The sequence below is a fragment of the Anser anser genome, assembly GCF_964211835.1.
Source record: "Anser anser genome assembly, chromosome: 20".
Lineage (NCBI taxonomy): Eukaryota > Metazoa > Chordata > Aves > Anseriformes > Anatidae > Anser > Anser anser.
This window is the reverse complement of record NC_139741.1, coordinates 9,785,578-9,800,144: the sequence shown is the minus strand read 5'-3', so window position 1 is coordinate 9,800,144 and position 14,567 is coordinate 9,785,578. Positions and strand designations below refer to the sequence as shown.

The 14,567-nt window shown below is 46.2% G+C and overlaps 1 protein-coding gene across 5 annotated transcripts in view; it reads right to left on the bottom strand.

Annotated features, from left to right (window-relative positions):
- The window catches only part of AUTS2 (activator of transcription and developmental regulator AUTS2), a 761,980-nt gene extending 760,916 nt beyond the window's left edge, over positions 1 to 1,064 (bottom strand). For all 5 annotated transcript variants that reach the window (XM_083806486.1, XM_083806489.1, XM_083806488.1 and 2 more), the window contains exon 1: positions 487 to 1,064. In XM_083806486.1, coding sequence (XP_083662612.1) covers positions 487 to 780 — 294 coding nt within the window. In that variant the 5' untranslated portion in view covers positions 781 to 1,064. The remainder of the gene's footprint in view (positions 1 to 486) is intronic.
- Positions 1,065 to 14,567: the final 13,503 nt, after the last annotated feature.

Genomic DNA, 14,567 nt, shown 5'->3' with positions numbered 1-14,567 from the left:
CCGCCCCCCTTTATTTTGGGGACAGGCAGACACAGACAGACAGACACGCCGCTCCCCCCCCGGGGGAGGCCGCGCCGCCCACCCGTGACAGAGGTGGGGGGATGGAAGAAAAACCGGGGGGGGGGCTCGGCCCCGGGACACCGGGCGAGAAAAGTTTGCTCCGGGGGAGGGCAGCGGCTGGGGGGGGGACATAAAGAGACGGGAGGGGGGGGACACAACGGGGTGTGGGGGACACAACCGGCCGGGGGGGGACACAGCGGGGCGGGGGGGTCCCGCTGCCGGCCCCGGTCCCCGCGGAGCCCCCCCCCCGGCGCCGCGCTGCAGGTGTCCCCGGGCCGGGGCCGGGGCCGGTCCGAAGGGGCGGCGGGGGCGCCCCCGGCCCCAAAGGGGGGGCGCAGGGGCCGGGGGCGGCCGGCAGCGGGCGGGGGCCCCCCCGCGGCCGCCCCCGCACACAATGAGGCGCACACAAAGCGCCGCCGCTCCTACCTCCAGCGCCTCCAAAGTGACGAAGCTGGCCATCGCGAAGCCGTCGATAATGTCCTCTTCGGCCGAGGAGGACTCCCGCCGCTTCCTGCGGGGGGGCCGCGGCCGGGACGGCGCCGGGGGCCCATTGTCTTCCTTCTCGGAGCCCGAGGACGAGAGCGCCGCGGCGGCCCCGGAGCCGGCGGCCCCGCCGGAGGCAGCGCCCCGCCGGCCGCCCTTGGCTCGCCGCTCCCGGTCGCGCTGGGAGCGCGATCGCCGCTTCTTCCGCAGCCCGTTGCATCGCGCCGGGCCGTCCATGGCTCTGGCCGGCTCTCCCGCTGGCTCTCGGCCCCCCCCGCCCCACCGCCGCCGCGGATCCGGCTCCCCCGGCGGAATAACGGGGGAGGGAGGGAGGGAGAGAGGGAAGGAGAAAGGGAGGGAGGGGAGGACGGGCAGGGGGTGGGGGGGGGGGATGAAAGAATCCGAGCGCGGTTCCACCGCCACCAGCAGCGAGCACCAAATGTAAGAGATTCCTATAAGCGAGCCAAGGAAAGTAATGGCTGATCTCAGGTCGCCTTTGTAAAAAAAAAAAAAAAAAAAAAAAAAGCGAGAGAAAGGAGAAAAAAAAAAAAGCCTCTCCAAGCGGGCAATAAATCAGAATAGCGGAATGCTTTGATCAAGGGGCTGGGAGGGCGAGGATCTCCGAAAGAGAGGAGGAGAAAAAAAAAAAAAAAAGCAGCAGAAAAGAAGGGGGGGAATAAAGAAAGAAGGAGAGAGACCCGCTGGAAGGAGGGAGCTGAGAGTATTTCCTTGCACAAAATTTATTTTCTTTCTTCCTTTCCTCCCCAACTAGAAGAAGTTCCGAGGGGGGTGGGTGGAAAAAAAAAATATATCTGGATGTCTGGAGCTCCCTTTCTGTCTGCGTGTGTGGTGTGTGTGTGCGGGGAAGGGTGCAGCCTTCCCCTCCCCGCCGCCACGCACTGCTCTCCCCTCCGCCTTTATCTGCGCGGATCAAACCCAACAATAATGATAACGAGGCGTCCAGATGCGATTTTCTCAGGCACCGACCAGGGCTGGACTCCGGAGCGGAGATCGGATCCCAGCCCGGCCCCTCCAAAAAAAAAAAAAAAAAAAAAAAGAACCAAACAATAAAAGAAAAAAAAAAGGCAAAAAGAAAAAAAAACCCACACCAAAACACGCCCACCCACCCCGGCTATTAATACGGATCAATCACGGCAAATTCATCGGATTAATTGTGGCGAGGAGTGGGCGGGGGGGGGGGGGGGGGTGCTGGTGACAATAAATCCGAGCGGAGAGGAGGCTGCCCCCTCCCCAAAAGCAACCAGACGCGAGGAAGAATAAATAATAGAGGGGGGGAAAAAAAAAAGGAGAATTAAAAAAAAAGGTGCTGATGAGGCTCGAATACGCTCCAGCGGGGACGGCGGCACCGGTGCGCGCTTTCTGCTGCCTCGCCCCGACCGAGGGGGGGTGCAGCGGGGGCCGGGTCCCCCCGGGCTGGTTGGCGGACGAGGGGGGGGGGGAGGGGGCGGCGGAGGGAGCCCCGGCCCCGGAGCGCTGCGGGGCGGTCACCGGGGCGATGCGGGGCGGCCCCGGCGATGCCGGCCCCCGGCGGTCCCGGCCCGGCCCCGCTCCGCTCCGCGCCGGTCACGTGGAGCCGGAGCCGCCGCCGCCCGCTCCCGGCCGCGCGAAATGCGGCGCCCCGGCCGCGCGAAATAAGTCGCGGGCATGCGCGCAGGGCCTGCGCACTGCGCGGGTGGGGGGAGGCGGGAGGCGGGGGGAGGCCCGCCCGCACCCCCCCCGCCCGGCGGCGGCGCGTTTCCCGCCCTGCTGCCCCCCCCCTCCCGTCAAGTTTCTCCTCAGTTCTCGCCGTCCCGCGTCCTCGCTCCCTGTCTGCCTCCCCCCTGCAGGCTCGCAGCCCCCTCAGGTGCCCTCCCGCACCGCCCCCGGGGACACAACGTGGCTGCCGCCCCTCGAGGGGAGCCCCTCGCCCATGGTGGCAGCGCCCCAACATGGCCGCCCCTCTGTCATGGTGCCCTGCCTGTGTGGAGCGAGCCGACATCCTCCCCTTTAGACGGCTTCTCTGTGCCTCGTCTTCATTTCCAACCGCTGTTGGGTGGAGGGGATGTGTTACACACATTGCCTGCCTCACCTCATGGCCAGAGACTTGTCAAGCGTCAACTGAGCTCCAAGTGTCCGATAACTGAGCTCGTGGTCACCCTTCTCACCTCGTCTTCCTCTGTCTCCTGTATGGGGGAATGGGTTGAGGGAAGAGGCGTGGAAGGCGAGGGTGTGTGAAGCCGTTGGGTCTGCCTCAACAGGGACCTGGGAGGACGAGGAGATTTGCTGGGAAGGAAGATGGAGGAACAAAGCACAGCAAGAACAAGGTGAGGAGGAGAACCCAACTGGTGTGCTCAGGACGGAGAAGAGGGGCTCTGGAAGCACACCTTTGGTTTTCCTCCATCCACCTGATGAGCAGTCTATTGCAGAGTTTGAAATGTATTGTGGGGATAGGGGAAAAAAAGAGAACTGGAAATCGTTCAAACAGTATCTCTAGAAGAAGCTTGTCATGGGCTCCTCAGTCTGCCTCTTGCTGCCTGCTGTAGCTGCTAATCGTTGCTCCGCTGAGACACCAAGGAGGGCCACAACAAGCGGCACATGGGCTGAGAGCTTCAGTGTGTGTTTTTCCAGCAGTCTCCCTCCGGGCTGCTCTGACTCTCAAGGGATGATGCTCTGCTTGATTGTATAACGTGTTGTTTACTTCATACCCTAACACTTAGGCCACTCTGATCAAGCAATATTCTTAATATATTTTAATAAGAATATTAACCGCTCACATGAAATACTGGGAATTGCTGGGAATTGGATATACCTTTTTTTTTTTTTCCAGAAGGCAAATGACATTTTGCCACCTCTCTCCACACAACATCTCCCGTGTGGTATGCAGTGACTTTTGAGCCGCTACGTATGGGTGTGAACCAAAAGAAAAGGAAGTACAAAGCCGTCGGTAACCTGATAGTGTCAGAGTGCGTACCTTGCAGAAGGCCACGCTGCTCCTTGCAGAGGCACATGGCTAGTTTTTAAACATTCTCAAATATCAAGCTGGACAACATCACCTCCTAGATCTGACCCTAGATCTCCCTGTTCAGATTTCTTTCTGTTCAACGCTACGTTTTGCTACCTTGCTTCAGTTTCTTCTGTCTCACTTATAGCTGCCTGCCAGGTCTATATAATCTGACTATACGGAAGAGGTTGTACAGGTATTGTTAAAGTGATGCAATTTGTGTGTACAGGCAAGCTCAAATATTACAAAGTCTCTGTCTTCTGAGAAATATTAAGCTCTACTGTATCAAACAACTGTTACCTGTTGGGTTTTTTGGAAAATAACTATGTAATTTCCAGGGCAATGTAATTGATTACAGTTTCCTGCACATCCATCACCATTAAAGTGACTTAAGAGACCTGTAGTCGGATGTGTTTCTGCTGACATTCATTGCATGGCTGAAAGTCTGCTCAGTCTGTTTTGTTCCTGAATGCACGTGTGTGGAAAACAGAAATGGTGTGTGATTTATTTTACATTTTTTATAGAAACAAATCCCTAGATTTGCATGTCTACTGGAAAACAAAAATAAAAAAATGAAAAGCCATCCATCTAATTCATTCTCTGCTACCAAACATTTTTCTTCCGGGAAGTATCAAGCATTACAAATCACTGGTCACCTTCCTGGGTACAGTACAGGCAAATTATCCCTTTTCTGGGTGTGATCTAGCACCAGCAGGAACATTTCCATCAACCTTAATTGATTTGGGAGGGAGGGCAAGTAGGCCTTGCTGTTCCACAAAACCTCAGACAGATGCTCAGGAAGTTCTCTCTCCAGTGTGTTCTTGCCTCCAGCTGAGCATTTCAAGTGATCTTACCGGGAAGGGTACAGCAGACCTCCATGCACATTTGTTCTTAGGCCACCTGTTGGCCTTTTTTCTAGAAAGACATCTTGCCTGGCATCTGGCACGAGAAAAGAGCTTTTTGTGTCAGGCACTGGTGTGCTCTGGTACCGTGCTGAGCTCACTGTTTTTGAGGTTAATGACTAGTGTACTCACAACTGGGTGTTCGTAGTTATTCGGTTAACACCCACAGAAAGGGGACTTGCTGAATGTGTGCTAACAGATCTATAATTTTGTGATTTGAGGCAGACACCAAAAGCTTTATGATCTTTCTGTTCCTAAATAATGAAGAGAGAAAGGTTAATACAGACCAAAAACAACAACTGCAATTTCTGTATCACCATTATGCACTGGAGCAAAACAAAATCTGCACAGTAATAACACTAAAAGGGGTTTTCTTAGAAATAGCCCCTGGCATGCCTATCTGTAAAGGATATTTTGAAATAACATGAAAATCGGGAGGTAATTCATTGCTTGAGGAAATGGCAAGAACCTTGCTTCTAGCAAGAGTAATTTGCACTGTTTTTTGGCATTAAGTTTTAGGAATTTAAAACAGCAGAGGCAAATGTGTCTTTCTGGGGATAGCATCTTTTTAGGAGATGGGTAGTTTAAAATAGCAGAATGTCTGCCATGTAGACAGTGATTATTATTTTAGGAGTTTGATCTGGGAATGCAAAACAAACAAACAAACAAACAAATGAGAAATGGAAAAAGGGCCTTTTTGTTATTGTTTAAACCCTGGTCTAACATTGCATTTATGAGAATAAGAAATAATGAGAACCAAAATTCCAATACAAAGTAAAAACCAGGGTGATTGTGTGGATGGCAGAGGAATTTAAAACAGTTCCATAAAACTAAAACAATTTTACTCCAAATTGTATTGCTTATACAAATGTATTGCTTATAAGAGCAGATTGTTTAGCTTCATAGCTAAGATATGGACTGGGTGTTTTAAAAGGTGTTTTCCTAGAAGGTAATTTTGAAACAGAAACAATTAAGGAGAAGAAGGAGCATCCAAAGTTAACCAACAAGGAAAAACAGAAACCCATGACCTTTAAAAAATAAATAAATAGTACAAGAATAATGATAAAGGAAGTACTAAAAGCAGTTAGTTGAAACCTAGCAGAAGACACATTTCCAGAACAGCATCAAGAGAAAATACACAGAGAACAATCATTCCGTTCGCAAATTAACAAACAAACCCAATCGGTGGAACTCACAGTCACAAGGCAGCTCCAAGGTCAAGAATAATGAGAACCTTCAGAGTGACAATAATATTGATTATAAAGTGGTTGAGGGAAATGTACATTTTAATGCCTGAGAACACAACAAAATTTACAAAAAAAAAAAAAGTCAAGAGACAGGAGGCTGAAGTAGATGGACCACTAGTCTGATCCAGACTGCCAGCATCTGCATCCTCCTGACAGTAGTGGTCAAGACAGGCAGTATCTGAATAACTTTTCTAAGCCTCTTGCATTTTATCACTAGGGAATAAGAACAAAGGTATAACCATCCTTATCAATACTAGGAGATCATGGGGTACAGGAAAACATCGCTAGATAGATTAGCTGGCCCAGAGGAGATGAAGTTTGGATTTTGTAGCTAATGGAAATCATTATGTCATCGGTTATTTCTTAAAAAAAAAATCTCAGAGTTCAAGAAATTTGAGAATTGAAGAAAAAAAGAGATGGATGGCATCAGCAGAAATACGAGTTTTCCTAGAAAAAAAAAATGGAAAACCAATTTAATCTGCATCTTATTTCCCTAATAGGTTAAAATAAAATTATGAAATTAAAAAAACAACAGTAATATTATCAGAGAGAAAAATCAGAGCAGCAATAATATCAGAATTACAGTCTTGATCTATTGACTCGAATGGATCTGCACTAATTTACAGCAGGTGAAAACTTGGTCCCTGGAGAGTATGGGAGTCATGAGCAATAAAGCTGTGTATGTTTATCGTGTATGGCCAGATGAACTCAGGAGTTTTTGGTTGTTTGTTTTTGTCTGAAACTATTACAAAATTGGATCCCACTAGTTCCCCAGGATTTGTTAATAAACACTCCAGTGGAAGCTGACTAAACCTATGCTTCTAATTTCTTAAGATTCCTTATCCTGCAGCATGAACATTCGTGAACGGCTGCATTTGCAAGTACAGGGAGCAAAGCAGATGTCACTAGGTTTCAGGAAGCCTCATTTGAAAATATGATTCAAAATTATGTGGGTAGAACAAATGCTGTATTGACCGTGAAGCTGGAAAGCGTGGCAGTGAATGGCAATATCAGAGCTTGTGTCTTTGTGGGTAGAGGATGCTGGAAGTTTTGATGCTGCAGTCTTATCTTGTTGAATATCTAATCTAAAATATCAGATAAGTAGTACATTAAGGAAATTGGGAGGTGGCATTCAGTTTGAAACAATCACAAATATTCATGTTGGTAAAGGAACAAAAACAAGGGACACCAACAAAAAGATTTACCAAAAAAAAAAAAAAGAGGAGTAAAAGGTAATGAATTATATTCTGTGCGGAAGCAAAGTACAAATTGCAAGTATTATTAGAGTTCTTCACTTGGCATCGTAAAAAGTTAACTGATCTTCTAGGGTGAAATTCAGACCTCAATTACATGTAAATGAGAAAACTGCTACTGACTTCAGGAAATTCAGCATTTAGCTCTCAGCTTGTTCTTACTTCAGTTTGAAAATGGGATTTTCAAACATGACTAAGAGATTTGGAAGTGTATACCTGCCCTTTGGTCCCTTTGAAAATTATTCACAAAAACACATTCCTAAATAGGTAGCATACATATCTTCTCTGAGAATCAGTCAGCTTTTATTACCAGAAAAGACCAACTGTTTATATTTCCATGGTGCCAAGTTCAGATTGTGCTATTGCATGCTATAGCAATTCTGCCAGTGTGTCACAGCGGTCTAATCGATTCAGATTTTTTTTTCTTCTCTCCCACCTTAACCAAAGCACGTGAAAGAAACACAAGAAAGTGTTTTTCCAGCATTTTAAACTAATGTTTAAGTAAAACTATGTTTTAGCCCAACACAGGCTATGATGTGGAAGAGCTATGTGAAATGTAATAGCCTGGGTTATCCAGGAGGTCAGACTACCTGATCCTGGTCCTCTCTGGCCTTTAACTCTACGAATAAATTAGAAACCCGATCTCTCAAAGTTTTAATTTCAGAGCAGTCTTTGTAAAGAGGGCTGAAGTGGAATTCCTAATAAATTACATCCTCCTCCAGCATTAATTTCTCTCCCTGAGAAAGGGTTTCTTCTAAAAAAGTGTTTTGTTCCACATCTTCTAAATTATAAAAAATTTATATCTCTTTATGTCTTACACTGTACTGAGTGCCAGCACAGCAATTATTAAAACATTTTTATTGATATTACACAGCTCTCTGTGAAACGTGAATTAAATTTGTCATGAAAATCGATTTTTAATGACAGCTCAGGTTTACATTCCTGTAGCTCATACCTTTCCACTACTTTTCGTTGGCACTAGAAAAGGGCAACTGCAATATCTTTATTTGTCAGAAATGGATCAAGAGGTGTGCTATAGTTTACTCACATCAGTGTAATTCTACTGATGAAAACAAGAAATTGTTCTATTGAAGTCACTCTGTAGAGAGCAGAATTGGGCTATTTGGCCCAAATCTTCCTACCCGAGCAGCTGAAGCTCCTAAATCTGCACCTAGGCACTTAGAGGAGTGTCTTGATTTTTAAAGCTGTTGAATGTGCTCAGCTTTCATTGTAGTTTTGTAAGAATTATGGCATACCACATCCCCAGAACCCATTTGTCATCCTCTGCCTCTTTTTCCTCATATATTATCTTTCCTTATGAGTAACAAACTGCTGGAGGTGACTTTTGGTTTAGCAGACTGAACATGACACTGGATACCAAAGCAGTTAGCAGTGCAGGGAATGCTGCTTTGTAATCTCCCTGTTTTTTCAGTTGCTGCAGATGGAAGGGGTGAGAGGATTTTCCAGGCTTGCTTTTTAACAGATTGTATTGATACACCTTTATGAAAGCAATCATCTGACCTGGAAAGTGCAAGAGCAGTGTCTGGGCTTACAGCACAACCAGGTCTCCTCTGGCTGGGTGTAGACCAAGGACAAAAAGGTACAAAATGGGAAGTCTCGTGCAATTATGGACCATTCCAAACAGTATTATGCCAACTGAGCATCAAGCATGCTTAGTGTTCAGGTAGCTCCCAGAAGAAAATTAGGTCCGTATTAGGGTAAGCTACTGTGGATAAAACCTCCAGCTTGGCTAAAATGTCGCTTCTGCTTCTCCAAAATAGCTGTATTTCTGCAAGACACATCTGTGCAGGAGCTGGGGGGAGGGCTGCGTTAGTTTTCATTGGCAGATTGGGGCAGGATTATTGGTTGCTGTTAAAAATGATCCCAAGCAAACTTTTACAAGGTCTTCTGTGACTAATAAAACCTGAGTCTTTGAAATGTACTACAACCCAAGTTGTTGTTAAGAGATAATTCTCTTCGATCCAGATGCTTCCATCTGAAGCGCAGTGCAGAGAGAAGAAAACGGGAGAAGGAAAATTGATGGAAAGCTCCTGAAAGCAGAAGGGGAAGAAGTCTGCAATTTCTCTCCCTTTAACACTTCATGCACTGGACTTGGGAAGTAGCTTAAATCTGCCTGTGCAGTGTGCAGCACGGTGGGGACTGAGAAAGAGCCCTGCACAGCATGCTTACCGGCAGTGCCAGGAAGACCGCGGAGATCTGGGAGGAGGATATTCCTTTCCAGGCTCAGTAGGGTACTGAGACATCAGGATTTCGTCTGAAAGGTGATAGCAGATGAGGTGAGGTTATCTGGCTTGTATAATCTCTGTGACAGCAAATACTTGATCTGTGTAAGTGTCAAGGAAGAGCTTCTCTTTACACGAGTGCCCTGAGATGCAACCAAAGGATTTTGATCATCCTTGGCAGGTTTGGCGTATTCTCTAGCTGTAAAGGGCAGTAAAATCCCTCCCTCTGTGATTTGTGCTGTATATTTCCAGCCATTTTTCACCTCCTCCTGCACTCAGACCCAGGGGCCTGCTCACGAGCAAATGAGTGAGATAAGGCAGGGAGGCATTTTCTCACAGTCCTGCAAGACGTGGTGTGGCTGCTGCCTGTAAAGTGATGCAGCAGCATCTCTCTCATGTCTTTAAAATATTCCCTCTGGAGAGGAACGGACATATTTTCCTGGCCACCCATCTCTTGGGCATTTATTTCATTTCTGGCCAATCCTTCTCCTCTTCTACCTTTGCCCCCTTGCATCTTGTTCCTGACCTCCGGACTTTACGCCTCAGTCTGGAGAGATGGATGCTTCAGTCATCTCTGCAAAAGCGAGTTTGTTTGTTTAGAAACAATAGATCATGACTGGCAGCCCTGTTTCGTGGGGCGCCAAATCCTGCTAACTGTTAGTGATAGCTGGAAATTTAAGGTGCCTTTAAAAATCCCAACCTACATATCTGATGCACCCTACAGATGGTATACAAGCAGCAGCGGTATTTACAGAGCTGCACTGATATGTCTGTCTCGCTTACGTGTTTACTTGCCCCAACCTAAAATATCCCATCAGCAGACACTGTATATATTTGGTTCTGAGAAAGCAATCCCTTTTTATCTTCCCTGAATTTGAAAATATACCAAGCTCCTTGAACAAAAAGAAAAAAATAATAATGAGGCAGACACAAGCGGTATAAATCAATATAGCAGTATTGATGTCAACAGAGCTATGCAAATACATACTAGCTAAGGATGACACATAAAATCAAGCACTAACTTTATACAGAAGAAGATAGAAACAACACAGCAATATTAAATACACTTTTCAGCTATGCTCAAAATGGATTGTGGAATAAGTCATCGTTGTAATATGTAATTTGAGAGGCTGTGAATTCTTCTGTGAGCATGTTGCTTCAGGAGATGAAGAAAAATCAAAGCACAGCCTTGCAAGTAACATTCCCCCCTGATATTAACAATAAAACTGTAACACTGCTTGGCTTTAAATAACAATTCTAACCAGTTTCTGCAGGTTGTTGTAAATTCTGCTCTGCCCCAAAAAGTCAGGGTTGCAACAGTGCCAGAACAAATGTCATTGCAGGCAAGTGATTTGTGTCAACGTTGGTCAACTTGGAGTTTTACTAAAAACGTCATTATTGCAGAAATCATTTCTGCCTGCAGTGAGCGTTATGGTTGTAGCACGGGCAAGGCTCCCAGTGAGGCGCTGGCCTGCTTGGATAAAGCCCCCAAAGACTAAATAGGAAACATACCAGTATCATTAGTGAATGTGCTGCTGTCTTCAGAAGAAGAAGCTGCTGGGCTCACACAAAGCCATGGTGGTGACAGAACAATGCGTCTTTTGGTTAAGCTGCCAGTCCAACACTGGTTTACTAGCACAAGGCTTAACATATGCACGAAGACCCTTTGTGAGCTGACGAGCTCCTCCTGGCTCTGGTGTTCAAACAAGACCACAGAAATGGGTAGTGGGTAAACAAAGCTAAGAAAAAAAATTGGTTAATAAATCAAGAGCCTAGCAATTAATGAGCATGCCTACCTTATAAGTTCCTCATGTAGCATACTTGCAGGAGTTAAACATCCACCTAGTATTCATTTCACAGAATTGAATTATTCCCCACACACATTAACTGAGACAATTACTGAAACGCCAAGATCAGATTAGCTACTGTATCTTGAAAAGAACAAAAAAGAAAAGAAATCACTGCGGCAGCAAATTGCAAAAGTGTTAAAAGGCTCAAAAGGTTGTTCAACTAGTAGACAATTTTAAGTAAAGCTAATAAAACATGGACACTTCATTATTCATTCATGAGAAAAGGCTGAGTTCAGACACTGCATTTCAGTAGAGAAGCCGGTCTATAATATCCTGTCTTTTGTTCATCATTTCCATGATCTCCATGCACATCTTGTTTATGGAGCAATCCTTTTAGCACACTGAAGACCATCCCAGTGAAGTCGAAGCAGAAATCCCCTTTATTTTAATAGGCTTCAAGTTTAGTCCCGAACACCCTCTTCCCAATATTGGGATGGAGCCCTGCAGAGTGCAGGAACCCAACGCATACGGCACTCGGTGCTCTCCAGGGAATAACCTCTGCCTCATTTCACTGAACCCTTGACAAATGCCTGGGTCTGCTCCTCCTGAATTCAACTGCAAGATTCCCTTTGCTTTTCGTTTGCAGCAGGAACGTCGGATCCAGCCAAGAGCCACATCAAGACATTTGCGACCGGTTTTCTGGCTCTGGTTCTGATGCGCATCGTGAATAGCGGTGCACAGACTGCTCTGGTCATTTGTTCTCCGCTCGGACCATCCATGGAAACAGGGCTGGAATCCTTTCCCCGTTTGCTGAGTGCCTTGATATTGCTCACAACAACAGTCGTGAGCCAAGGCTGCTGCAGTACAAAGCCAGCCTGCCTTGGGCACCAAATGCTGTGGGAGACTGGGGTTTTCAAAGTTAGCTACAGAATTTGGATACAAATTACAGGAATTTTAATAGGCATCCAGATCTCAAAGGCAAGTTTAAAACATCATCTTTGAGTATCACTAGCCATAATCACTCAGGCTTCTTGCTCCTGTCATTTTCACCTATGTATCCTGTTAGTCATTATTTCTTTGTATTTTCCCTGCCTCCTTTCAGGCAGAGATCTTCTAGCAATAAAGCTTCCAGGAGCATAACCTTCTGACAAATGAGGCAAAACACCAAATAATTAAATAAATAAGCAGCATCGGGGATCATTGAAGGAAGATTGTAGTTATGAAGAGGCTGTTTTATGATTTTACTGATCTGATGCACCTTATTTTCATCTACTTTTCCTGTCAGAGTGTTCTTGCCATTTACAATTTATTCTCTTGATCTCACCTTTCCTGCTATTCCCCATGCCACTTGCTGTAATTAGTTCTTCCACTTTCCAATGCAACATGTTATTGTTTAATGCTTTCTAAATCCTATTTTCACCGAATGAAATTTGTAATTTCTCATTAAAAACCAAACAACAACAACAAAAAACCCTACTAGTTAAAAAACAACTAACAGGGATTGCTGAAGGGGGAAGGAGAGGGAAATGGGAGAGGGAGCTCTATCGTTTGTAGAGGCACAGTTATGCACTTGAGATAATAACGGAGAACAGCAAGATTCAGCTCTAAGGGCTGGCCAGATCTCTTCGACAAAAGACAGATGGGACTGAACTCTTCAAGGTGGGAATAATCTTTGTGTTCTCACTGCTGGGTGCTACACAGAGCTTCTTGCTTGCGACAGCCACTTCTGCGGGCTGTCCCAAAATGAATAACAGCATAATAACTTAATAAGAAATAAATGTAGACCATCAAATAATAAAAAATATTATATCAGAGGTATATCAAGAATAGGACAGCTGCCCTTCTCGTTTAGCACTTTGAGCTGGCTTTCCTAGGGAAATAAGCCCATGGACTTAAGCTGAGGCTGTGTCTGGCTGTTGATTCCTTCCTCCCTATTGACTTTTAAACCCAGCAGCCAAGCTCACATTTTCCAGAGAGGTGGAGGTCTCAGAGATGGGTCACGAAGTGTTTAGGGAAAGGCTGTGGCACGAGCTCTGCCCTTCTGACACCGGAGCGAGAAGGAAGGCAGGATCCTTAGGCAGCACCGCGGGCATGCACTGTGCAGTGCCAAGGCTTCCCCCTTCGCCTGGGCTCTGGCAGCCCTGCAGCCTGCGACACCCTGTCTGTTCTATGTCAAGCGAAGAAATGCTGTCTGGTGGAAGAGGCCATGCTTTAGCCCTTATTTGAAGACCTTCTATTGATAATTTTGAGAAAGTATGCAGCCTTGGGGAGCAGAGATCCGACAAGGCTTTCAAAGAACAACCTCCCACAGTGTGGGTGGTGATACAAAAAGCCCCGCTTTCAGACCAGGCTGCCTCCAATAGCGGCAGATAAAGCACCTCACCTCTCCGACAGGAGCACCACGAAAGCCTACTGCCCTAAGCCACACTCAGGAGCCCACATTCACAGTGCTCCTCATCCCCCATTCCTTCCGAACATAGTCCTTTACAGCATACCCTACAAAATTACGACGTGGGGTTGATGAAGGACCAGCGTTTGACGATCCCTTTCACAGAGCTGCTGCGGAGCCATGTCCCAGCCCTGTGGCAGCCCGCCCAGCTCCCTCGTGAGCTGATGGCTGATATCACACACGCTGAACGTCTCTGGGAACGCCACACCAAAACACTGTCTGGAAACGCTAGACACACTTCAAGTATTAAGTACGTTTTCTTTTTCTGAACATCTTAACTAATAGGGCTTCATTATTTCAGCCAGCTGTAAAATCAGAACATGACTCGATAGCCTGACAACGTTATCTCGTCAAGCTCCCAGTCTGTTGACTGTTGGAGTTTCTTTTACTTGTTGTTTTCTATTTGCTTTTGGTTTATCCTCAATTCACTTTTCATTTCCCTTTGTATTGATTTTGCAATTTTCTTTTCTGCTTTTCACATTTCACGCACTTACATTTCAGTGATTTCTCTTCTTTTCCTTCCATGGTGGTATTTAATATGTGCATGTCTCTGTGCTTAAATGTAGAGAGCCTCGGTATCTTATCAGCTTAACAGAACTCCCACCAAGTCTTTTCTTCTTTTTTTTTTTTTTCCTTGGGTCACACGAATGGTATTCTGGCAGCTGAGCACTGGGACCTCCTTTCAACTAAATAAACCAAAACATAAAAATAGAGCACGGGGGTTCCTTTGATAACTCCTCTGGTCTTTAAGCAAGTTCACAGGCTCAGAGGTTAAAGCTGCTGAATGCTGCTGAACAAATGTTAGGATTTTAGCAGAAAGCCTTCTTCTTTTCTGTATTATTAATATATTAATGTAAAGGGAAGTGCAAATGGCAGGGGTATAAAATTCCTTTGTCACTGCATCCAGTGGGCACAATATTCATGGGTACAGCTTGAGAAAGGACGTGACTGTCCTCAGGCCTCGGGTTTAACATGGAGCACTTCTGTGACTGCAGGACTCTTTGCACACCCTTTTGTGCTCTGTCTCCAGCATAAATTACAGCTCACAAGGGCAGGCAACATGGCTCTGCTGTATGGTTAAAGGCTGAAAGGCATTTGTTGTTCTTCTCCAGTACAGCCTGTACACAGAGCCATGAGCG